Raw genomic sequence first — 23,517 nt, forward strand, 5'->3', positions numbered from 1 at the left:
CACGAACCCTATTGGGTCGCGCCAGTGGCCTATTTAGCCAGGTGTCTTCTAAGAGCCTGCTGGTCATGTTATTCCAAGAAAGCATACTAGTGGGATGTGTGGTTGCTTCTTCAGCAAGGGATATTTGGTGTCAAGACTGCCTTGAACAAAATCTCTGAGGTCACTTGCCATTCAGTTTCCTCCAGCAATGCCAATAGCAAAAAAATTGGCAGTGGTGGCATGAATTTCAGTGGCTTTGTGGCCCCAGGTAAATTGGGAGCGGTCCAGCCTAGTCCCCTGATTAAGAAGTTGGCCTCTATGGACCAAGGGTCAGAAAACTTATTTTCCAGGGTCAGGCTAAGATAGCTCAATGGTTTAGGTATCTGGCTGCAGAATCAGAGGTTGGGAGTTCGATTCCCCGCTGCGCCTCCTTTGAGTAGAGACCCAGCCTGTGTGGCCTTGGGCAAGCTGCACAGTCCCAGGGCTCCCCCGAGAAGAAGGGAGTGGTAAACCACTTCTGAGTATTCTCTACCTGGGAAACCCTGAAAAGGGTCACCATAAGTCAGAATTGACTTGACAGCACACGATGATGTTGATTAAAACATCTATGGCCTGGCCATGCTGACTGTGGGATTCTGGGACCTGTAGCCCCCGCCCCCTAGGAACCTTTATGAGCTGTGTGCTAGAGAAGATCCAGATCTTAATATGTCTATCCTTGGCTGCCTAACGCTATATGGACTTGTCTAACTAACAGGACTCTCCAGAGTCTCTCAGATGGAGATGTTTGCTTCTTCTCAACTATAGATGGCAGGGACTGGAGCCTCCCGCAGGTTTGAGAACTTAGAAAAGTTACTTTTCTGCAAGTCCCAGAATCCCCCAGCTAGTTGGCTTTAATATAACTGTGATCTTCCCTAGGCTAGTTGCAGGTACACAGGGAACAGGTACTCCTCATAGAGAAACATATTGGGAAATGGACTGGAGTATGGTAAGGGATGTGATGGTACTGTGGGCTAAACCGCAGAAGCCTGTGCTGCAGGGTCAGAAGACCAGCAGTCATAAGTTCGAAACCACGCAACGGAGTGAGCTCCCGTTGCTTTGTCCCAGCTCCCGCCAACCTAGCGGTTTGAAAGCATGCAAATGCAAGTGGATAAATAGGGACCACCTTGGTGGGAAGGTAACAGCGTTCCGTGTCTAAGTCGCACTGGCCATGTGACCACGGAAGATTGTCTTCGGACAAAACGCTGGCTCTATGGCTTGGAAACGGGGATGAGCACCGCCCCCTAGAGTCGAACACGACTGGACAAAAATTGTCAAGGGGAACCTTTACCTTTACCTTTATGGTAACTCTGAAGTGAGGACCTCTAGGTACGTTGGTGGTGAAGAGCTGCTGGGCTTGATGCAGGTTTACTTTTAAGAACTATTTTTTTTTCTGTTGGCAGCCATGCAAGAAACACACCATGAGTCAACAAGTCCACCATGACCTGGCTCTATGGCTGTGGTTCACCACTGTGTCTGTACATTTGCTGCCCCCTTGGGGGTGCTTGTGCCACTACAATGACATTCCCCCCTCCCCCTTTCTTCTCTCCTAGGCTGAACATCCGGGCATGAGGACCTATTATTTCAGCGCAGAAACCCAGTTGGACATGAATAGCTGGATCAGGGCCATGAAACAGTCGGCAGCTGCTGAATGCAACTTTGGAACCTAGTAAGGGTTTGGGAGAGGTTATATAGACAGCCGTGTGTTGGGTTAGTAGTTCTTGGACTATGAATATGGGAAGCTGCTTTATATTATCTTAGTGATTATGTCTCCCTCTTGCTCAGGACTGTTGACTCTGTACCTCTGTTCCAGGATTATACCTGAAATAGTGAAGGGGGGGGCACATTTAGGCCCTCCATACATCTTTGCATCCTATCTGGAAGTAAGGCAGAGCTTTGTGTGTTCAGTGCAAAGGTCAACCAAGGTGCTTGTAACCACATTCCCTTGAACATGTTACAGCTCTCCTGTAATTAATTGCTCAGGGCTGGGCTGCAGGGTGGGTGCGGCAGGGATGTTGGCAAGTCTTTGAGTCCAAGTCCCGAGTTTGAGTCTTTGGTACCAAGCCACAAGTTGGAGTCCCTATTACAAACAAGCTCCCCCCGCCCCCCAAAAAAGGAGGAGGTGGGTGGATTCTGAGTCGTGAGTTGCGTCACTGGTGCGACTTAAGTTGGATTTGACTTTATTCTCCATCACTAAAGTAAACCGCCCAGAGTAGAACTTTGGTCTAGATAGGTGGGAGAGAAATCCAACCAACCAACCAATCAATCAATCGATCGATCAATCAATCAATCAATCGAGTGAGGCCCATGTGTACGCTCCATCCTCTTCCACAATCACAGCTATTCATTGTTTCAGGAACAACAGCGCCTCATCTGGGCTTTTGTGGATTCCAATTCAAGTACTAATTAGGCCGAACCTTGCTTAGTTTTTCAAATCAGATCAGATTGGGTGTGTTTCGTATGATATGGTGCTCAGGGGTGGGGAATGGCTAGAAGCTGAGGAAGAACAGGTGTGGCAGATGGACCTTGTCTCCCCTCAGCATCTCCTGCCTGAGGCAGATTGTGGCTAGCCCTGAGGCAAACCAGCCTCCAGGGGTCTTTGGTTTCACACCAGAGGTAGGGCTGGGAAGAAGGATTGCTTGGAAAAAAAGGGGGAGCTGATTTCTTTGATGGCAGGGGTGAACGTATATGTGGCCCATGGGAGCTCCCCAACTCTGTGGAAAAGAAATAGAGGATGATACTCCCAGAAACTTCCAGTTTACCCTCTAATCCTGTCACCTTTTAAAATGAAAAAGGAAGGTACTAGAAAGGCAAGTAGAAGTCTGGCCGCCTCAGGTTTCATAGGGAGGGGCAGGGTGTCTTAAAAAGCTCTGAGGAGGAGGTTTGCTTTCCCAGAGCCTTCAGAGTTGCCCATGAACTGCATGACAGTAAAGCCTGGCCAGGGAGGGGAAGACTTTGTATGAACAGGTATTTTGACTTCCTTGTGAGAAATTTTTTTCCTGGGAGGTTTTAGTTGTCAGTCCTGCAGGAGCAAATTGCCATGGGCAATAGGTAGGATAGGCTGGCAATCAGATTTTCTTGGCAAAGTGTTGAATTTTGGCTTAAAAATACCCTAGCTGTACAGCAGAAATGCAGGGACTTAAAAAGCAAAATTTGCTTCAAGTAGATCTCCCTGTCTCTACTGGATAGGCCAGAGGTTTAGGTATCTGGCTGTGGAGCCAGAGGTTGGGAGTTCAGTTCTCCACTGTGCCTTCCTTGGCAGGGTCTGGACTCAATGATCCATTGGGGTCCCTTCCAATACTGCAGTTCACATGTGGTAGTTGCTGTTACTGCTGCTGCTGCTGTTAACCTGCTCTTACAGTCTCAACAACTCATTCTGAGACATTGGTAAGAGAAAGAATAAAAAGGTTTCCATTTACTCACAGTTCTGAACAGCTCAAAAACAATATATTGTAGAAAAATTGACTGGTTGTATCAATCGGCCTTAACTGATTCACAATGATTACATAAATGCATGTAACATAAACAGACTACATGACTTCACTGTGAATGCTAACCGAACACAAACTGAATACTAATTGAAAAGAGCAGGAAAAGGATTCTTGAGTAGAGAGGCGAAAGTCCCTTCAAAATCAGAGGCACAGAAAGAACACTTGGTTACTGCTGGATTGATTGACAGCCACTCTAGCCTAGAAAGGTTCCTCCCAGCCAAAGCTCTCAAAGGCAGCATATGAAGGTTGCTGAAACTCCCAACAGATTTTGCATCTCCCATGGAGACAGAGGACATTGAATAATGGGTTTTTGTTTTTTGGAGGACATGGAATCTTGAGTTTCTCCCATCTTCCCTTTTGCCCTGCCTCAGCAATCGGGGTCTCCACAGCCAGTCTGTGTCCACCCACACCAGCTTTGAGGACGTTACGCTCGTGCCGGAGGAGTGTGCAAAAAGCTCAGAATCCCTGGAAATCACCCATCTCTCGGAGAAGCGGGAGGATGAGGTCTCTTCGTCGGAGAGCCTCCACGCACAGGACAGTCAGACGGGCTCCCCTTCCCCGAGGAGGATCTCTTTGTCCAGTTCCTTCAATGGGGGGTACCTCCAGGAAATGAAAGATCAACCAGATTTAAGGTAAGATGCCATCTAGGACTAGTTTGCCAGGACTGTCAGGAGCAGGAAAGAAAGGACTGGCCATTTGTGCTCATTTAGTTGCCAAAGATGCTGTCAGGACAGTGCAGCTTAATTTTCATCTCTATTCTCTTCTGCTGCAGCTGCTCGTTTGTGTTGCTTTTCTTCTATTTTAGCAGGCAGTTGCAACCCATGATTTCAGGATTGGGGATTTTAAATCACTGAAATTTTAAAACTGTGTTTTTATGTGGCTCGCTAGGGCCCTCCTTTGAGATTGGGCAGGGTATACACTTAATTGATAATAACAACAATAATAACAATCACCTTTTCTTTTTGTGCTTCTGTTCCCCTTTCCATGTCAATGGGCAGCTCCCTGTCTTCCCAGACTCATGGCTGCCCCTCCCCTGTGTCCTGCACAAAATTCATCACCCGGCCACCATCCCCACCTCCCCCTCACCCCTCTGAAAGCCCCTCACCCTCTTCCCTTTCCAGAACCCCTCAGCCTTCCCCTCTTCTTTCCATTCGTTCCTCTCGTTCCTATTCCCTCCCGTTGACGCCAGCCGACTCGCCCCGGGTGCCAGAGGCCAGTCCATCACAGCCGGTTCACGTTCGCCGGAAGCCCCCCCGGATGACCACTGCACAGGCTGCCTCGTGTGAAGATATTTCTGCTGGGACGTCTCCGCGGACTCTTGTCGTGCGCCCCAACACGCCCATGGGGAGAGTAGACATTGCCCCCAGCGAGGGCCCTCCTAACAACCCATACGGCGTCCTGTCACCCACCACCAGGGGCCGCTCCTTGACCCCTGCAGACCGTTATGATGTCCACCCTTCCACTGAAGACCCCTATGGTCGGCGCTACGCCCGGAGCCCTCACCCCCTCAGAGCACGGCCAGCGGGTGAGGATGGCCTAACACCCTCACTGGGAAGACCGCAACCAAACAGAGTGAGTAGATCAACAGTGGGAGAGCTGGTGAGTAATGAATTACAAATAGTGTAGTTACTAGAGGTGGGCATGAACCACTCACTGGTTTAGTGGTTTGGGCTGATTCATCCTTCAAACAGATGGGGGATGTGTGTGTTTCATTCAATGGGAGATGTGTGAGTAGGCACCTGCTGGAGGAGGCAAGATTTCCCAGTCTTGCCTCCTCCAGCAGGCGTCCACTCAGCGGCACCGCCCCAGTTTCCCTGCCCTGCCTCGGCTGGGAAGCACCAAACACCCCTGCTGTCCAAAGGACAAACTGGCATGAATTGCCGAACCAGTGGATTCTGCCCATCTTTAGTAGTTACCTATAACTGGTTACTTTTTGTAAGAAGATCATAACAAAGTTATACTGGAAAAGTTGTACGAAAAGTGGGAGCAAAATTACTTTATTGGTGTAAGTAGAAAAAATGTTTTTAGTCACTTTTAAAAGCACTTCATAGGGTTATTTTAAAGCATTTAAAGAGGCATTTTCACATTTGTATGGCCTCCTGGGGTTTCTCCCAACCTCCCAAAGTAATGAAAAGTAAAAGTGCACTGTTTTCTTTGCAGTGCAACAGATTACAGCAACAAGCCATTTTCTAAATACTGCAATGAGTATTAGGAACAAATAACTTTTGAAAAGTTACTTTCCAGTTTCTGGCAATGGAGACATGTAACTGTAAGTTTGGTGCATGTCCTAACTTTGAGGCTTGCACTAATTTCCCCCCTCCTACTAGTTTATAGATCGAGGTTACGTTTCCCCATCGAGTGGACCATCCCGTGCTTTGGTCATGTCTCGGCTTCATGGCCGACTGGTAAGTACCATGCATGTGTGTACATCCAGTGCTCCTTATTTCCTATTCATCTTGCTCTGCTCCCTTGTCTTCCTGTGCCCATCTTGCAAAACCTAGAAATGGTAGCCCTCCAAAGCATTATGTTTATTAACTCGAATGTGTCCTGTCCCCCAGTTTACAATACCCAGGATGGCGGACTAAAGGGATAGATTCTGCTTTGAGCAGGGAAGGCACCTCACCCCAAAGTGGATCACGCAAAGCCGATGCCTCGCCCCTGCTTGGATCATGGGCTGCTAGTAGTGGATTAAATTCTGTGCCACTGTGATAAAAATTCTGCATCGACGACAGCTAAATTCTCCAGCCTGACATGCAAGTTCATACAAAATTAATAAATGTTTGTTTTGATTACCATTGGACAATTAAATACCTGTATAAGGCACGGACACTCTTCTCCCATCCTGTGCAGATATTGTTTATCTACTCCTCTGATTTCCCAAATTGAGCACCAGCTTGTCATCTTGCCTCCAAAATCATGAGGGATAGCAACTTGTCCCTTTTTTCAAAAATGAAACTGGAAATTCCTCAGAATGCTTTGTTGTGGAACCAGCACCATATTCTGCTGTTTTGTTTTGTTGTTTGTCTTCCCTCCAGAACAAATCAACACATAGCCCTCCTCATTAACTTTTGTAGGCTATGCTCCTTAACACTGCCTTCCCTTTTCCTACAGATCACCCCCCACTCAGCCTCATCAAGTTACTTGCACCTTCCACCCCTGCCCCCCATGCCCAACCGGCCCACCCCTGGGAAAAGGACATCTTTAGGGACCATGGTATGTGAGTTTTGCAATTGCCTCTCCCATTGTCGACAGACTTGTGTTGGTGATGGTACTTATTATTAAATCAAGTATTTAACTAGAACCCAGAGTTGACTGTGACCCGTCCGAAACTTATAAGGATAATGATTTCATATTTATATCCCAGTCTCTTACTGATAAGTACACATAGAATAATAAATAATCATCATGTGCTGTCAAGTCAGTTCTGACTTATGGCAACGCTTTCCAGGGTTTTCCAGGGAGAGAATACTCAGAAGTGTTTTACCCTTCCCTTCTTCTGGGGTTCCCTGGGACTGCGCAGCTTGCCCAAAACCACACAGGCTGGCTCTACTCACAGGAGGCACAGTGGGGAATTGAACTCCCAACCTCTGGCTCCATAGCCAAATACCTAAACCACTGAGCTATCCAGCCAGCCTAAGTACATATAGGAGTTGTCCATAAATGTTTCAGCTTGTAAGAGCCACATGAGATGATAGCTCAGAAGGCAGTGGCTGCCCTGGAATGGACTGAGATGGGGTGAGGCCTGCAGAATGTAATAATGTATATTATTTTAAGAGAATTGCTTTTGTATTTAGAGGCTCCAAGATGTAAATGATTTAATCTATACATTCGTCTGGTCCTGCTCTTGAATGCACACATGCCTACATATCTCAGTAATACTTTTCCCTACTTAGGATGGGAGGGAACAGTCTTCTGTAGACTGGTTCCCCCCAGTGAGGAAAAAAGCAATGTGTATGAGAATTCTTGTGGATGAAAGGGATAAAAGGCTGGGGTAGTCTATTAATCAGACTGCTGGACTGAGTCTTTGGAGATCCAAGTTCTTATGTAGTCATGAAAGTACATCGTTTTCATGAGAGCTTAGCAGGTGACCTTGGGCAAGTAACGGGTGTTTCAACCTATCAGAGTTGTTTTTGAGAAGATAATATTGGATGAGGAAAGTCATGCTGTGAAAGAAAAGTGAGACGTTGGTATAACCGAACTCTAATTTTAAAAATAAGTACTGTATCAGGCAAAAAAAAGACAAAATAAAAAATAAAGAAGACAAAAACATAGTGGCACCTTAAAGACCAACTGCTGTACAGCGGTGCCTCGACTTACAACTGTCTTGACTTGCAACCAATTTGAGTTACAACCAGCTCCGGTCGCAACATTTTGCTTTGACTTGCAACCGGCACTTTGAGATACAACCGGAAAAAAAGGTCTCTTTTCCCCATTGTTCCCTCCCTCCCTCCTTTCCTACCCCCTTTTTTTAACCTTAGAGGTTATTTTAGGTTAAAAAAGTCTCCCCCTATTGGACAGATTGACCGCTTTTGCATTACGGTGGTGCCTCAACTTAACAACCATCCTGACTTGTGACCAAATCGATTTATGTCCAGCTCTGGTTGCAAAATTTTGGTTTGACTTGCAACTGGAACTTTGAGATACAATCAGAAAAAAGGTGGGGGGAAAGGCGGGGAATTCAAACTGCTAACCGTTGGTCGGTGAAGAGGCTGCTTCTTTGTAGCTCCTTCGCCCCAGCGGTTAGAGCGTGCATTCTGAGAGAGGCTTTGGACTGCCTGGTATTGCTGCAACGGGTTTGTTTGATTCTGGGGAAGGGGTGATGTTTCTGTTCTTTGATGGGTGTTGTAGCATTTTTAGTCCCTGCTGGAATGTTTTTTTTGTTTTTGTTTTAGACTCCAGACTCTCTCCCCCCCAATTGTCTTCTCTCTCTCTCTCTCTCTCTCTCTCTGTCCTCTCTCTTTTTGTGCCTAAAAGCACAAACCTTTGTCTGAGGGGTCTGTGTATCCCAGTGATTATTTCTTTCCTCTTTTCCCCATTGTTCTCTTCCTCTCTCCTTTCCTGCCCTTTATTCAACCTTTAAAAATGGCCCGAATGGATTAATTGCATTTCAATGTATTCCTATGGGAAATGGTGTTTTGGGTTACAACCAACTTTAGTTACAACCATCATCCCAGAACGAATTAAGTTCGCAACTCAAGGCACCACTGTATTTTAGTGTGAGCTTTTGTGGACAAGTCTACTCCAGATATCTCCTTTTTGGAATGGACAGTTTTTAAGGTGCCACAATGTTTTTGTCTTCTTTATTTATTTATTTATTTATTTATTTATTTATTTATTTATTTATTTATTTATTTATTTATTTATTTATTTATTTATTTATTTATTTATTTGCTTGCTTATTTATTTATTTATTTATTTATTTATTTATTTATTTATTTATTTATTTATTTATTTATTTATTTATTTATTTATTTATTTATTTTGCCTGATATGCTAGCCCTGACTAACATGGCTAAAAATGAAAAAATGTAAACAATGAAACATGCTATGCAGGTGTTTGGGTGTCATGGATAAGCTTCTCTAACTCAGCATCCTCCAGTTGGTTTGGACTACAACTCTCATCATCCCAATATGGGGAAGATGGGACATTTGATCCATCTTCCAACATACAGTGGTGCCTCGCTTACCGATTGCTCCGTTGAGCGATGAAATCGCTTTGCGACACTGTTTTTGCGATCGCAAAACCGATCGCTTTGCGATGTTTCCTATGGGGAAAAATCACTTTGCGATGATCGCACGGAAGTGATCACCGCAAAGGGCCCATTTTGTAACAGCTGATCGGCGGTTCCAAAATGGCCGCTGCAAAAACAAAATGGCCACCGCTGTTTTGCCTCGCTCTAGAGGCACCCAAAATGGCCACCGCTATGGAGGAATTTCGCTTAAGGTTAGTTTCTAAGCCCATAGGAACGTATTAAACACATTTTAATACGTTCCTATGGGCTTTTAAAAATCGCTTAGTGATTAAATCACTTAGCAACGTTTTTCCTGGAACGGATTAACGTCGCTAAGTGAGGCACCACTGTATCTGAAGGATGCTGAATTGAAGAAGGCCTGCTATGACAACGGAGAATCCAAAGTTACCCAGAAACATACTCTGCTGTGTTGTGGGGGAGGGCAGCTAGAAGCAGCACAGAAGAGGGGGAATAGAGCAGGTAATTTTCAGCTTCACTCAGCAGGTACCAATCTTCTTACCTGTTGGCATTAAAAGCATTGGAACTTGCTCAACCATTTTGCACACTATCAACTTCATTAAAAGGATTCTATGGCCTATGGCTTCTACAATCTTTAATCATCTGCTACATTTCTGTCATCAAAGAAAGCTTTCATATAATCAGGATTTCCCTTAAGCTGACATAGTATTATTACTCTCAGTTTGCTGCTGAGAGACAGAGAACAAAAGCTGACCTTGTCAGTTTTTGGCTGAAACACCATCTGAACCCAAGACTTCTCTTATGCCCTAAAAGCCATAGGCACAGCCTTCTTGTGCCAGATTACTACAGCAAAACCAGCTTGTGGTTTCAGAATTAAGCTGTTGTGTTTGGGACGTGAATTGTTCTCTTGTGTTGGAGGGCTTCCTGATTTTAGCCTAGTCTCTTTCCTGTCATGTTACGTTTCTATGTGCAGAGCTATTTGTTAAAAAAACAAAATATGGGAGAGCACTTAGAGCCTTTGCTGGCTCTAGTGTTTGCCTGCGAACTGGTGAAGAAGCAAGATGACACAGGAAAAATTCATGGCTGCTGTTTCCCTTATTTGCCATCATCCTTCCTCCTTTTCAGAATGGAAGGAGGAACAGGTGAATGAATGAACAACAGCAATGTTAAGCAGCAGCAGCTAGTAGTAGGTCAACCTGGAGTGTAGTGGTAAAGTTTGAATAACAGTGAGTTATTGTGAGATGGCCCAAAGGAAAAACCCAGAATTGCAGGCAGCTGTGTTGATCTGTGCAATTCTGTTTTGTTTGTCAGTTGTTGTTTTTAACTCTGGAGTACTGTGTGCTTTTTTAAAAAATGGATCATTCTGGCTTTTATACCCTGCAAGGTGGAGTTTTATCTAGGGCTAACTAACATTAAAGCTTTAGGAGCTCATTCTACCTTGTATTTCTGTGACCCTTATTTTATATCATCTACTTTCCTGTCTTTCCAGAGCCGGAATCCTGCGCGGGAGAGAAACATCCATTCTGGGAGTGGGCGGTTTGAAAGTGATACTGACGTATGCACCCGTGCTTCTTCTCTGATTTAAGGGATATTTGTTATTTGGATTTCCATTATTTATATGACTTGGTTTTCACAAGACTGTTTTGAAAAGTAGCTTAGAAATGAACTTTGTTGTGAGAAAAATACAGTGGTGCCTCGCTTAACGAGCGCACTGTACAACAACGAAATCGCATAGCGATCCCTTTTTTGGGATCGCTAATGCGATCACTCAACGACTTTTAGATAGGGCGAAACTCGCTTTGCGAAGATCGGTAAGCGTTTCGCTTACTGATCTTCGCAAAACGAAGCCCTGACGATCAGCTGTTCGGTGGCCAAAATGGCCGCCGGAAGCCCCGAAATGGCCCAAAATGGCCGCGCGCAGCGTTTTCGCGCTCTTGTTAAGTGAGGGGAGGGCGCGAAAATGGCTGCTGGCCATCCCGGAACATCGCTGAACGGTGAGTAAAGGAGCCGATTGGAACGCATTAAACAATGTTTAATGTGTTCCAATGGCTTTTCCTGCCCCGTTCAGCGATGTTTCGCTATAGCGAAGGTTAATCCGGAACGGATTAACCTCGCTATGCGAGGCACCACTGTACAAATAAAATAGATAAAATAAAACACAGTGTTAAAAAATAGCAGTATTAAAGTGGTGGTTTTCTTAATGCACCTTTTAAAAAGGCCTACTTCATCAGAAAAGAGAATTTACAGCACAGAAATATTCCAGTATTGATTTGTATAAATCTCACACATAAAATGGGAAGAGAAGGGGCTTGGTGGATATTCCCTTGGTGATTTCCACCGCTGCAATTTTTTGTGGGAAAGGATTTGCTGCTGAATAGAGATGTGCTGTTAGATCATTTTAGCAGAGTTTGGATAAATTGCTTTATTTCCTTATTATAAATCCCAGAATCCTCCAACCAGTGACTATGACAAGTAGATGGACTCTGGGAGTTTTAGTTCAAAAAGTTACTTTTTAAAAAAGCATTTGATTTTGGACTCTGCAATTACTGGTCTTGTTGAAAGAGACAGACTTTGAAGTGTGTGGGAAGGAAAGCTTCAATTTCTTTATAGATGCTATAGGCACAGATAGAGAGAAGGTATTCTTCCATTTGTATGTAAGAAATAAGGGAAGGTTATGTCTGATATGTATTGTTTTTGGAATTTCTTGTATGAGAAACCATTATTCTTACAAAAAGCTACTGCCTGATTTAAGGTGGGCTTCTATTTTAATTTTAAAAAATGAACAAGTTAATCAACTGCACATTGGAATCCCTCATGAAACATCCTTAGTCATATTGACTAGTATCCTATGGCTAATCCCACCTAAGAGTATATCCATGGAGTCATTTTCTGAATGGGAAGTCAGCACTTACGTAAATCCTGTTGAGTCAGTAGGTCTATTCTGGTTGGGACTACCATGATACTGGCTCTTATCTTGCAAAGCTAGCCACATGTCCTGTCAGAGCTTTTCACAAAACCTGTACAACACTATTCCAAACTGGGTTTCCTTCTTGTATGCTAAGCTCCAATGACTGTGTACTACATCCCCCACCTGGTGGCCTTGCTGGAATTATACTTCTCTCTGTTCTTATAGGCTCTTTTGACAAAACTGTGTGGCCAAGACAAATTGCTTTGTGGTCTTGAAGAGGAAATGGTGCAACTCCGGGCTGAAAAGGTACTTCAATGGCCATATTTAACCTTGGGAGAAGAAGTCTGAGGGGAGATAGGATGGCACTTTTCAAATACTTGAAAGGCGGTCATCCAGAGGAGGGGCAGGATCTGTTCTCAATCGTCCTTGAGTGCAGGACATGCAACAAGGGGCTCAAGTTACAGGAAACCCATCTTTTTGATGACTTTCCATTTCTGTGGTTCTTGAGACTTCACAGAAAGAAGTCCTGTGGTGATAATTTGGGAGAGTTGTCCATAAAATTCCTCGTGCTTTTCCAGGAGCGTCTCGAAAAGGCCCTGGAGGTGACGCGCCAGAGGCTGGAAGACTTCAAAGGCCAGGATGCCACAATGGAGAAAATTAGCTACCAACAAAGGCAGTTGCAAGATGAATTAGTGCAAATCCGAGCTCGTCTCTGTGACCTGGCACTGGTGAGTGGCTTTCCCCTGCAGCCATTGTGGCTAGTGGATTCTAGGAATTGTAATCCAGAAGGTAACTTTTTGAAGCTTTCAAATTATTCCTGATTTTCCCCTTTCATTTTCAGCTTTTATCTCTGTCAAAAGGCTTTGCGTTATTGATATGAATAGCAGTTTTGGTTCTCCGAGTGTGAGCCCTTCTGTATTAGCAACGAGGTGGTTGTAGAATGTAGGGGAGTGAGTGTCAACCTAAATAGGAGCAGTACATGCTGCAACTCCATGTGGCAAGTCTCACTCGTTCCCTCAAAATCAGTCTTCAGTAGTGAATGCTGGCATTGGATGTAACCAAAAATGGCACCATCCTTGTGTAAAGCATCAGGCTTAGAGGAATTGTGGGAGATCCAGACATAATAAAGATATATATCTAGGAGAACAAAGGGTGTCCTAGAATAAATTCAAGGAAGACTGAGCATGCTCAGTTCCCATGGAATGCTGACCTGCCATTAAGGGGAACACAGAAAACAAAGTGAGACATAGAAGAGAGTGCTGTGGAGAAGAATATGTGCTGGCTGAATGAAACTCTACATCAGGGGTCTAAAACTCAATTTACCTGGGGGCCGCTAGAGACACAGGCTGGGTGAGGCTGGGCCGCATCAGGTTTTCCACAAGAAAAGCTTTGTGAAAAAAATTCCAATATTCTCAAATCTTTTTATTTTTTAACACAAAATAAGATGAAAAAATAAATGAATTAAGAATTAATAAGAAAACAAATAAATCAATCAGTTAATAATAATAATAATAATAATAATAATAATAATAATAATAATAATAATAATAATAATAATAATAATAATAATAATAATAATAATTCTCTAGTGAGCAACTGTATGTGGTTTCTTCAGTCTTCTATATCTGCTGTATTCAGATTCAAATGTCTGCATTAACAAGTCTTTAACCTTTAATCTTCTAAACATGAATTGTCCTGAACATGAATGGAACATTGAAGAACATGAATTCTTCTGAACATGGTTTCTCTTGCCTACTCCTTGCTGCTAGAGACCTGGCAGCGCTTCCTCTTGCATAGCCGAGCCACATTTGGCTTGAGGGAGAAAGCAGTTAAGACCCTCACTATGGCTTGAAGATGATCATCGGTCAATCTGGACCTGTACTTGGACTTACTGAAGTTCAAGGTGGAGAAGAGCTTTTCGCACAAGTATGTGCTCCCAAAAAGGCACATGGTCTGCTTGAACATTTGGGAAAGCTCAGGGAAGCTGAGGGTCAATTCTCTCAAAAATTGTCCAAGCTCGTCTGTTTTTCCACTCACCTCCCTGAACTTCACTTTGAGTTCAGAGTTGCATTGCAGGTCAATGAGCTCCATTTGAAGCACAGGAGGGGCATCTTGCACATCAAAGGAGAAGGGGTCCACAAAAATTTAAAATGTGGCTCTGTGCGTCTTGAAGTCTGCAAATCTGTGATCAAATTCCTCCTGTAGCTTCAAAAGGACATCAACGTACTTCTCACCACTAAATGGTGTGCCTGCATCCACAAGTGCCTTGCATGCTGGGAAATGGCAAAGGTTTGTTTGAGAGAGCTGGGCTTTCCATAACACAAGTTTTGTGGAGAAGGCTATCATGTTGTCATAGGCAGCACTGATGAGTTGCCCCCTGGCCTTGTAACTTCTTGTTCAGTACATTAAACTCATGTGTGATATCAACAAGAAAAGCTAAGTCCATGAGACCATTTGGGACCACTTAGCACAGGAACGGTCACGCCATCCTTCTCCATGAAGGCTTTCACTTCTGCTCTCAAGTCAAAGAATCTCTTCAATCCGTTTCCCCTGCTGAGCCAACGTACCTCGGTGAAGTAGAGCACATCCCCATATTCTGACTCCATTTCCTCTAAAAAAGCATGGAACCTTCGGTGCTTTAAGCCCCTGGATCTGATTTAGTTGATGCATTTCACAACAACAGACATCACATTGTCAAACTTTAGGCATTTGCTGCAAAGTGCCTGCTGATGGATAACGCAGGGCAGAGCAAAGGCTTCCTCCACACCTTCCTCTTCTGTTTTTTTTTAAACAAGTGCCACTAATCCATTCTTCCTCCCTGTCATTGGTGGCGCTCCATCAGTTGTTATTCCAACAAACCTCTTCTATGGCAAACCGGCATTCTCAGTGGCATCACACAGCTGGTCAAATATCTTCTGAGCGGTGGTCTGGCCATACATTGGAATTACTGTGAGCAACTCCTTCATCACTTCAAATTGTCATCAACACCACGGACATACATTGCGAGCTGGGCAGTGTCAGTGATGTCCATGGTCTCATCAAGAGCGACGGAATATACACACCAAAACATTTGGCTTTCTCACACAGTTGGTCATAAATGTCACTTGACAGGTCAGAAATGCGCTCTGCCACGGTGTTGGCAGAAAGGCTGATGTTGCTAAACCAACCTTTCGTTTCTGAGCAGAGTATACTTGCAGCCTGTATTATGAACTTTTTGACAAATTCTCCTTCTGTGAATGGCTTTTCTGCTTTAGCAATCATCTCACTAACCACATAGCAAGCTTCAACTGCTGCATTATTCTCTTTGGTTGCTTTCTTGAAGAAATCTTGTTGCCTCAGTAGACATGTTTTAAGATTGGAAACCCAGTTGGCTCTCTCATCTCCCTGGTATTTTGCATACTCCTCAGTATGTCTAGTTTTGTAATGATGTTTCAAATTTTATTGCTTGTGCACCACAACTTTCTCTGGGCAAGCAAGACACGTCGGGGGGCCCCTGTGCTCAACCAAAAATATTGCATTTCTCACTTTTCCTGAAATTGTCTGTGCTCATCACCAACTTTTCTTTTCACTACAGGCTTTGAAAAAGACATGTTTGGGGCTGTGTAATATATATAATTCCACTTGGTGTCACTGTCGCATTGAAGTTTCAATCAAGCATTTAGACGACACACGGCGAACGTCTCAATGCTTGGAGAACATTATTTCCGCTTCTTTTTCTTGTAACCACAGCACGGTGGTCAGCGGATAAAAGCCCAGTAGGAGTCTCCTTTGTTTTTACGCTCGATGTTCATGTCTTTCATGATGATATGAACACCATGGCCCCACAATAGGTCGTCCAAAAACAATGACACAATATCTGTATATGCTAACAGCTCTAAAACACAGAAGGGAATTTTCAGGCGCACAAATTAATGTCTTGTCTTCAGCACTACTGGAGGGCTGTTTCAAAGGAATCCCATTACAAAGTTTCATATGCTCATGTGGTGAAGAAATTGAAATGCTTGCCAATGTAGTATCGTTTTACTCCTTCTATAGAGAGGTGTGCCAAGAGCTAATTTGCCCCTTGTTAGTTAAGAAGCCAGCTCATTCTTCTGATTTCTATGTGTCTTTTCTCCTTGCAGACCAAGATAAGCAGGTGGCAGTACAGTCAGCCAAATTTTAACAGCAGCAATTAAAATTAGGCCAAATATGATTTTAAAATAGTAACCTTTTATAGATCCACTTGTCTAATTTTGACACTGGTATACTGTAGGTATCTGATGCATGTGCATTTATTATCTTCATTTTAATATGTTGATTTTATATCTTTGCAAATTTTATATTTATCGTGCTAAGGCCTATGGGTAACACAAATAAAATGCTATCTATATCACGAGGAATTTCTGAGTAAACAGCTGTGTTGTATTTTTGTACAGGATTGTGAGCGAGCGTGGGAGGATTATGCAGCCTTGGAAAATGAATTGCAGATGCTAAAGGGCTCCTTAGAGCATATTCGGAGAGTAGGGCATCCCCAGGTAAATGGTCCTCATCTCCAACTCTCATTCTAGTTTAACAAGCTTTATGAAATGATAAGATCATGCATAAAAGCATCCTTATATACCGTAACCCTCCCCAATCAAATAATAATAATCTGAGAAATGCAGAGCTAGAGGGGACTCTATGGATCATTGAGTCCCAGTGGGGAACTGAACTCCCAACCCTTAAACCACTGAGTTATCCAGCAGTTCGTAATTAGGTGTGATACTTCGAAAAGCCTAAATAAGACATGGTGGCACTGTGGGTTAAACTGCAGAAGCCTCTGTGCTGCAAGGTCAGAAGACCTGCAATCATAAGATCAAATACACGCAACAGAGTGAGCCCCCGTCACTTGTCCTAGCTCCCACCAACCTACGGTTTGAAAGCATGCAAAATGCAAAAAAAGTGCGAGTAGATAAGTAGGTACCACCTCGGTGGGAAGGTAACAGCGTTCCGTGTCTAGTCATGCTGGCCACGTGACCATGGAAGATTGTCTTCCAACAAATGCTAGCTCTATGGGTTGGAAACGGAGATGAGCACTGCCCCAGAGTCAGACATGACTGGTCAAATTGTCAAGGGGAACCATTACCATTACCTTATTTTGAAAAGCCAGTTTTTGTCAGCTATATAAATAGTGCAAATGAAATCGTAGTTTTTCTGTATCTGTTCACTTTGCACTGATTATTCTTTTAGATTATAAGTAACAATCTTGCATCCAGTCCATAAATCTGTAAAACATTTTTATAGAACGTTATGTTTTTTCATAAAACATCACCTTGGTTCTAACTAAAGCTAGTGTTTAATGCTAAAACATTCCTTAACTGATAAAATCTTGTTGCATACATTGTTTTAAGAATGGGTCAACCAAATGCATGGCGGCTTTTTCTTACTATAGTATTGAACTATTGTAAACATACATTTCTCATTGCCTACATATCAATTTATTCTCTTATATTTTCTGCTGTCAAATTGAATGTTTCTGTTTAGCTGGAGGAAATAGGGAGAGATTAAATAATAGAAAACCCTCCCTCTCTTTTGCATCCTTTTCTTTGGGCGCTACCCTGCCCACTTCAGGAATTCCATATTTGTAGTTTATGTCTGCTTCCACGAGAGTTGGAAACTTGCTACCAAAAAGAAAAGCTAATAGGTATACTTAATAACTGCATTCTGCATTAAAAAAAATTACCCGTCTCAGAAACTTAAAAAATTATTTAGTTGTGCTTAACTCTGATTTTGGGATAGCAGAGATGTAATGCTGGTTTAGGTAAGCTCCGTCAGTCTAATCCCTTCCTCTCTATAGGACCAAACGGCTGCTCAGCAAGATTTATGGAGGATCCATGACATCCTGGCAGGACTGAGGTCCAGCCCAGCCAACTGTCACACCCTGGAAAGCAGAAGATCAGGTGCTTCCTGCCATTCTGGCCTCACTGTGGGAGGTTGTGGTCTGTGACCTGTGCTCATCAATGAGGAACAGTGGCACAGGGCGGTGGGGGGGGCACTCTTTCTTTGGCAGATGCCGGCAGCCTCTGATGAATCCTCCTTAAAGTCTTTGGCATTCTTCATGGCAGGTGTCTCTCCAGCCAGCATCCCCGTCCTGGATTCTCATCTGGGGGTGAACCATAGTCCTTCGCTGCCTGGGGCCAGAATGGAGGTATTGTTTGTTCCCTGGACAATTAGGTGTCCAACGACAAGGTTACATCACAGTCATATCTTTGCCTCCAAAGGACAAGGTGGCTAGGGTGGAATTTTGGAACTTCAGCGTCTTCATTTTCTACTCTTTATGATCTCCATCTTACCTTGGTAGTTATAGTGATTATGATAATGACTGAGGACACCTCCCCTCCTGTTCTGTGCACATAATACAACTTAATGAGTTTGGCGCATGGTCTGGTCATGGGCTTCAATGACTGGAGCTGGATGGGGGATGATGGGAGTTGTTGTCCAATTTATCTGTGGGGAGGAATCGGTTGGGAATATGATATGATACCGTTGTACTGTAGGGCAGTAGGCTGCTCTGTGTGCTTTTCGGGGAAAAATAGAACCAAACACAAGTTCTGTTTATTCTCTTTTTACGGAAACATGAAGGAATCCGAAGTCGCCCTTCCTCCAAAATCCAGCATTTCCTTCCATGAATCCACCCTCAGCCACACTTTGGCCCTGGGAGAGCCAAGCAAAACTATGAGCCAACTGGAGAGCAGACAGCAGGATGGCATTGGTGCTCGGGGTCAGCCCGTAAGTCTCCGCCCCCCTGTGTCGGGCTCAGTTCCGATCCACCAGCCCTGGCTGCTTTTGCCGGGGAGGGTCCTGAGCTTGAGGTTCCTGTGAAACTGACATATTTTTTGTCTTCTCTGCCAGCCAAGTCCGCCTACTTCCAACAGAGGGCAGCAGGGGGCTCCATCGCACCATTCCAATGGGATCATGGGGTCTCCCACCCATTGCTCCAGCCAACCCTCAGAACTTGAGAAAGGGAATCCAGCAAGGGGAATACATCCTGTTGGTCTTGGTGAGTACAGTGGTGCCCCGCATAGTGACGATAATCCGTTCCAGATAAATCGTCGCTATCCGGAAACGTCGCTATGCGGGGGGAAAAAACCCATAGGAACACATTAAACGGAGTTCCTATGGGGGATAAACTCACCGCTAAACGGGAATCCTTCATAGGGCCGCCATTTTCGCCGCCTTGGTAAGCGAGGGCAGGGCGCAAAAACGGAGCGGGCGGCCATTTTTTTCTTCCGGCGACCATTTTGGAACCGCCGATCAGCTGTTTTTAGAACATCGCAATGCGAAGATCGGTAAGCGAAATGCTTACCGATCATCGCAATGCAATGTTTTGCCATTGAAAACATCATAATGCGATTGCTTTTGCAATCGCAAAAGTGACATCGCTATGCGGATTCGTCAAACGGTGCGCTCGCTATGCGAGGCACCACTGTATACACCATGGGGGCGGGGTAAGATTTCAATGTGAGCATGGGTTTGCAAAAACGACACTCACATACACAACCTAATTACAATAATCTAATAATCTGCAACTCCCAGAAACTCCAGCCAGCACAGCTGTTGGCCAGGGCTTCTGGGAATTGCAGTCCAAGAACACCTGGGTTTCCCAGGGTTGGGAACCACTGATCTAAATGAATCATTATCAAGTCAGGAATGACGATCAGGCATATATTCTCCTTTCTCTCTTCGAAGAGTGGCCCATCCATCCATTACCCATCATCCCTGTTCCCCTTCCACTTCCAGTGAAGACTACACTGAGGGAATAAGAGCCCCTTGCTCTTTATCTTGGGCTTTAACCACCTGTGACTCTTGAAGAGAGGATCTTGCTAAGCACTTGGAAACAACTAAGCAAGGCATTTGTAAGAAGCGCCTTGGGGTTCCCTAGTAGTTCTGCATGAAGCAGAAATTAGAAAAAGCAGGAAAGCTGCTTCTGTGTCCTGGGGATGAAAGCTCACAAGTTATTGACTTGTGTTTTTCTCATATTTCTTATCTTCACAGATCATGGAAATCATACCAGTGTATTAAACAAGGATGCTGAGCACAGTGTGGCCAAGGTATGAGATAGCTTTCAGAGCTAAGGCAGCAGAATCTAGTCAGCATGTCAGAACTGAGGGGAACCTGTGGATGGATTTCTTGATTTGAAAATTAAACTAAGGCCCAAAGCCGTTTATATAACAACAGTCTAATTCGATGAAGTCAAACTTAGTAACCAATGATGCATCTGAGATGTAGAATGCATACTTTGCAAAGAATGCTTTCAAAATAGCAAATTACTTGTAATGCTCTTTTTTTTTTAAAGTCACTACAGCATGGCTAAATTAGATTATGAGTTAATTATTTTCTCTGTTTGTGGCATATTTATAGTTTTAAAATTATTTTTCATTTTAAATACAGGGCTGTGGCCTACTTAGGGTAGCTTTTTGCCACAGGCCAGTGGCAAAAATTTTGATGCTGGCTTTCAAACAGAGTAAGATGTTCATTGATTTGAATAACAAGAAAAGCATTTACAGTGGTGCCTCGCATAATGAGCGTCCCGTAGAGCGATTAAATCGCTTAACGAGGGACTCTGGGCCATCGCTGGAGCATTCGCTCGGCGATGGCCCCATGGAGGTTTTTCGCATTGCGATATTCGCTAAGCGATTCGCTTAGCGAATATCGCATAACGAAGCAGGGGAGAACAGCTGATCGGCGGTTCCAAAATGGCCGCCGGAAGGTCCCCGCCACATTTTCGCGCCCTGCCCTTGCTTACCGAGGGCGCGAAAATGGCGGCGCTATGGAAGAACTTTGCACAACGGTGAGTTTTCAAGCCATAGGAATGGACTGAACGAAGTTCAATGCGTTTCTATGGCATTTTCATTTCCGCACAGCGATGTTTCCCATAGCGAGGGTTAATCCAGAACGGATTAACCTCGCTATGCGAGGCACCACTGTATTTAAAAAAATTGTGGCTATAGTAGTAGGTTAGGATTTTTGTAACTATAACAATAACTATTTTCAAAAGTAATTTTCCATGTACTAATAAAACATACCTTATGAAGGATGGAAAAGACCAAGGCTGAAGGAAGGAAAAGGGCCGTGTGGCTAAATGGTTCATGTGTAAAGCAACTACAGAAAGCAAAGTCTCTGCTTTGACAGATGAATAGGATCTAGGGACTTAACAAACATTCCTGTTTCCTTCACACCTAGGTGGCCTCTTCTGAAACAACAGTCTCACGTAGTGGCCGCATGAGTGCCCAGGAGCAGCTGATCAGGATGCAACGAAACCAGGAGGCCAGAAGAAAATCAGAGGCTGCCCAGGCCAGCACTCAGGGCAGCTGGCGAGACTCTTTGAAGCGTGGGTCCGGCCGGGTGGGTGTGAAGCCTTGCACGGAGGAAGACTCTAGACATGGGAGAGTGGTGAGAGACAATGGCAAGGACTCACCCATCTTTTACATTGAGTCACCAAGGCTTTGACAGGCCCTGGGGAGCCGTGGTGAAATGATAGATTTTGAAGCACAAACACTCACAATGGCAGTCCCCATAGCCAGCTCCCCCTAAGGAATGTTGAAAACTGCAGGTGGCGGTCTAGCTCCATGGCGACAAACTAGTTTTCACCACCAGGAGAGGGTCTTTTGTAAAGCTAATAGGTCTTAAGTGCTCATTTAAGACCAAAACCAAAATGTACATTACAACACAGATAAATCACAGTAACACGTCTTTACTGGAAAAATCTATCTCCCCTCCAGCTGCTGCAAGGATGGCAAACCAAACTCACAAAGAACAAGGAATCCTGGGATTGGGGGGGGGACAGATTATACCATTCTGCCGGCTGATCTAAGAGTCGTGGGACTCTGACCTTGGGAGCCCTGTTTCCATTACAGCACTGCTGGGGAGTGGATGTGTACATGCTTAAGTCCAGATGGTAGCCAGGACATCTCAATACCTACCTGGTGGGGGAGCAGTACTTCTACAAGTGGTGGATTCTTTGGTGCATGTCTTTTGCTGGGTGGGGAGCAGATTTTTGTTTTGCTTCGTTCTTTTAGTTTTTAAGAAGGAAGAAGAGCATCTGGTGGTCTGCGATAGGAAGGGGGGGAAACCAGGACTCCTGGATCCTCTGGGTTGGGGATGAATGGGCTCATGTGATCCTTAGATATGTATAGTAAAATGCTATGGCTTTTTATCATGAGTGGGGAACCTCAAGCCTGGGGCTGAAACCTACCCTTCTAAGTCCCTAATCCATGCTTCTGTTCTTACTGAGATTGCTTTGCCTGCCACTGAAATGGCACTATCATTTGGTACTATACCGGTTTTGCTCTGGTTTTCCCTATTCTAAAATGTTGCATTGCTTTTCCTAAAGCTAAGGGCACGGTTACACTATGGAAATAAATTGGGAGCTGGATTGTGGTTTTGAAGTTGTTTAAAATCACATTGTAGTCGCATGGTTTGGGGGGTCAGTGCGTGCATCCTCTTGGGAAAACTTTTAATCCATTTTTAAACTGTGTTGTATACCAGTCAGGGGCTCTACATGGGTTTTTAAAACCATTGCATTTGAGGCTTTGTCCTGCACGACCCTTGCACTGGCTGTCTCTCACAGCTACTGCCGCTGGGTGTTATTTGAAATATATTTTAACACCTTTTTAATTTCTTGTAATCTGGCATAGTATGACAGATAGAAAAAAAAATTAAAACAGATCAGACTGCAAGGTGCCCCTGCAGCCTGATACATATGCACAGACACACATGCACACGTACACACACATGCATGCTTGCAAATGGGTGGTGGTGGGGTTTGAAGAAGGAGAAGGGAGTGAAGGAACCAGCAGCCTGGGCTGGTCAGAGGGAAGGCCCATCCCTGAGTGGCAAAGAGAAATTGACCAGAGAAATTGACAAGATTGGCAGCTTAGCTTCTAAGCCTGTAAAGGAGTGCTTTCCTCCACCCAGCCTTTCTCCCTCTGATTGGACTGCAGCGTTTCCCTGTGGCCTGAAACCGTGATCTTGGCATCCCTTGACAAGCCCCACAGGCACAATTTACACCAACAGAGGCATTCACATCTGCCAAAATAAGCTGTAAATCAATTTAACCATCAATCTAAAATAAGCAACCCTTTCGTAGCTCAGTAAAATACCTTGTTTTCCAATCAACAAACAAACAGACGAAATGCTCCCTGGACCAAAAAAAAAACCCTCCATGCTTCCCAGTGCGTTGTGTAGTTAGAATTTTAAAAACTGATTTTAAAAACATGCAAAACCTGATTTAAAACATTTTTTTCAGTGTGTAACCGTACCCTTAGTTACTCACAATACAATTTCAAAATAACCCACATTTTTGCCGGTGGCTCCTACTGCCACTGGAAGGCAGTCCCCTCTCCCAACTTATCTGAAATTGAATCAGGAAATT

The 23,517-nt window shown here is 44.3% G+C and overlaps 1 protein-coding gene and 1 long non-coding RNA gene across 12 annotated transcripts in view; one reads left to right on the forward strand and one right to left on the reverse strand.

The window, feature by feature from the left end:
* Nucleotides 1-23,517, reverse strand: part of LOC110078583 (uncharacterized) — a 301,586-nt gene that overhangs the window by 160,246 nt on the left and 117,823 nt on the right. The gene's annotated exons all lie outside the window — the stretch shown is intronic.
* The window catches only part of PLEKHA4 (pleckstrin homology domain containing A4), a 58,648-nt gene that overhangs the window by 30,369 nt on the left and 4,762 nt on the right, over nucleotides 1-23,517 (forward strand). For 8 of the 11 annotated variants that reach the window (XM_020792716.3, XM_078377008.1, XM_072976687.2 and 5 more), the window contains 15 exons: nucleotides 1,569-1,684; nucleotides 3,878-4,138; nucleotides 4,505-5,078; nucleotides 5,834-5,911; nucleotides 6,618-6,719; nucleotides 10,707-10,772; nucleotides 12,351-12,431; nucleotides 12,704-12,853; nucleotides 16,541-16,639; nucleotides 17,941-18,043; nucleotides 18,209-18,291; nucleotides 18,726-18,872; nucleotides 18,996-19,143; nucleotides 20,139-20,194; nucleotides 21,327-21,536. In XM_020792716.3, the coding sequence (XP_020648375.3) occupies nucleotides 1,569-1,684; nucleotides 3,878-4,138; nucleotides 4,505-5,078; nucleotides 5,834-5,911; nucleotides 6,618-6,719; nucleotides 10,707-10,772; nucleotides 12,351-12,431; nucleotides 12,704-12,853; nucleotides 16,541-16,639; nucleotides 17,941-18,043; nucleotides 18,209-18,291; nucleotides 18,726-18,872; nucleotides 18,996-19,143; nucleotides 20,139-20,194; nucleotides 21,327-21,536 (2,274 nt within the window). Of the gene's footprint in view, nucleotides 1-1,568; nucleotides 1,685-3,877; nucleotides 4,139-4,504; nucleotides 5,079-5,833; nucleotides 5,912-6,617; nucleotides 6,720-10,706; nucleotides 10,773-12,350; nucleotides 12,432-12,703; nucleotides 12,854-16,540; nucleotides 16,640-17,940; nucleotides 18,044-18,208; nucleotides 18,292-18,725; nucleotides 18,873-18,995; nucleotides 19,144-20,138; nucleotides 20,195-21,326; nucleotides 21,550-23,517 lie in introns of all 11 variants that reach the window. The other 3 variants (XM_072976692.2, XM_072976696.2, XM_078377009.1) reach the window with 2 other exon arrangements.

The sequence above is a fragment of the Pogona vitticeps genome, chromosome 6 (assembly GCF_051106095.1).
Source record: "Pogona vitticeps strain Pit_001003342236 chromosome 6, PviZW2.1, whole genome shotgun sequence".
In the NCBI taxonomy this organism is placed as follows: Eukaryota; Metazoa; Chordata; class Lepidosauria; order Squamata; family Agamidae; genus Pogona; species Pogona vitticeps.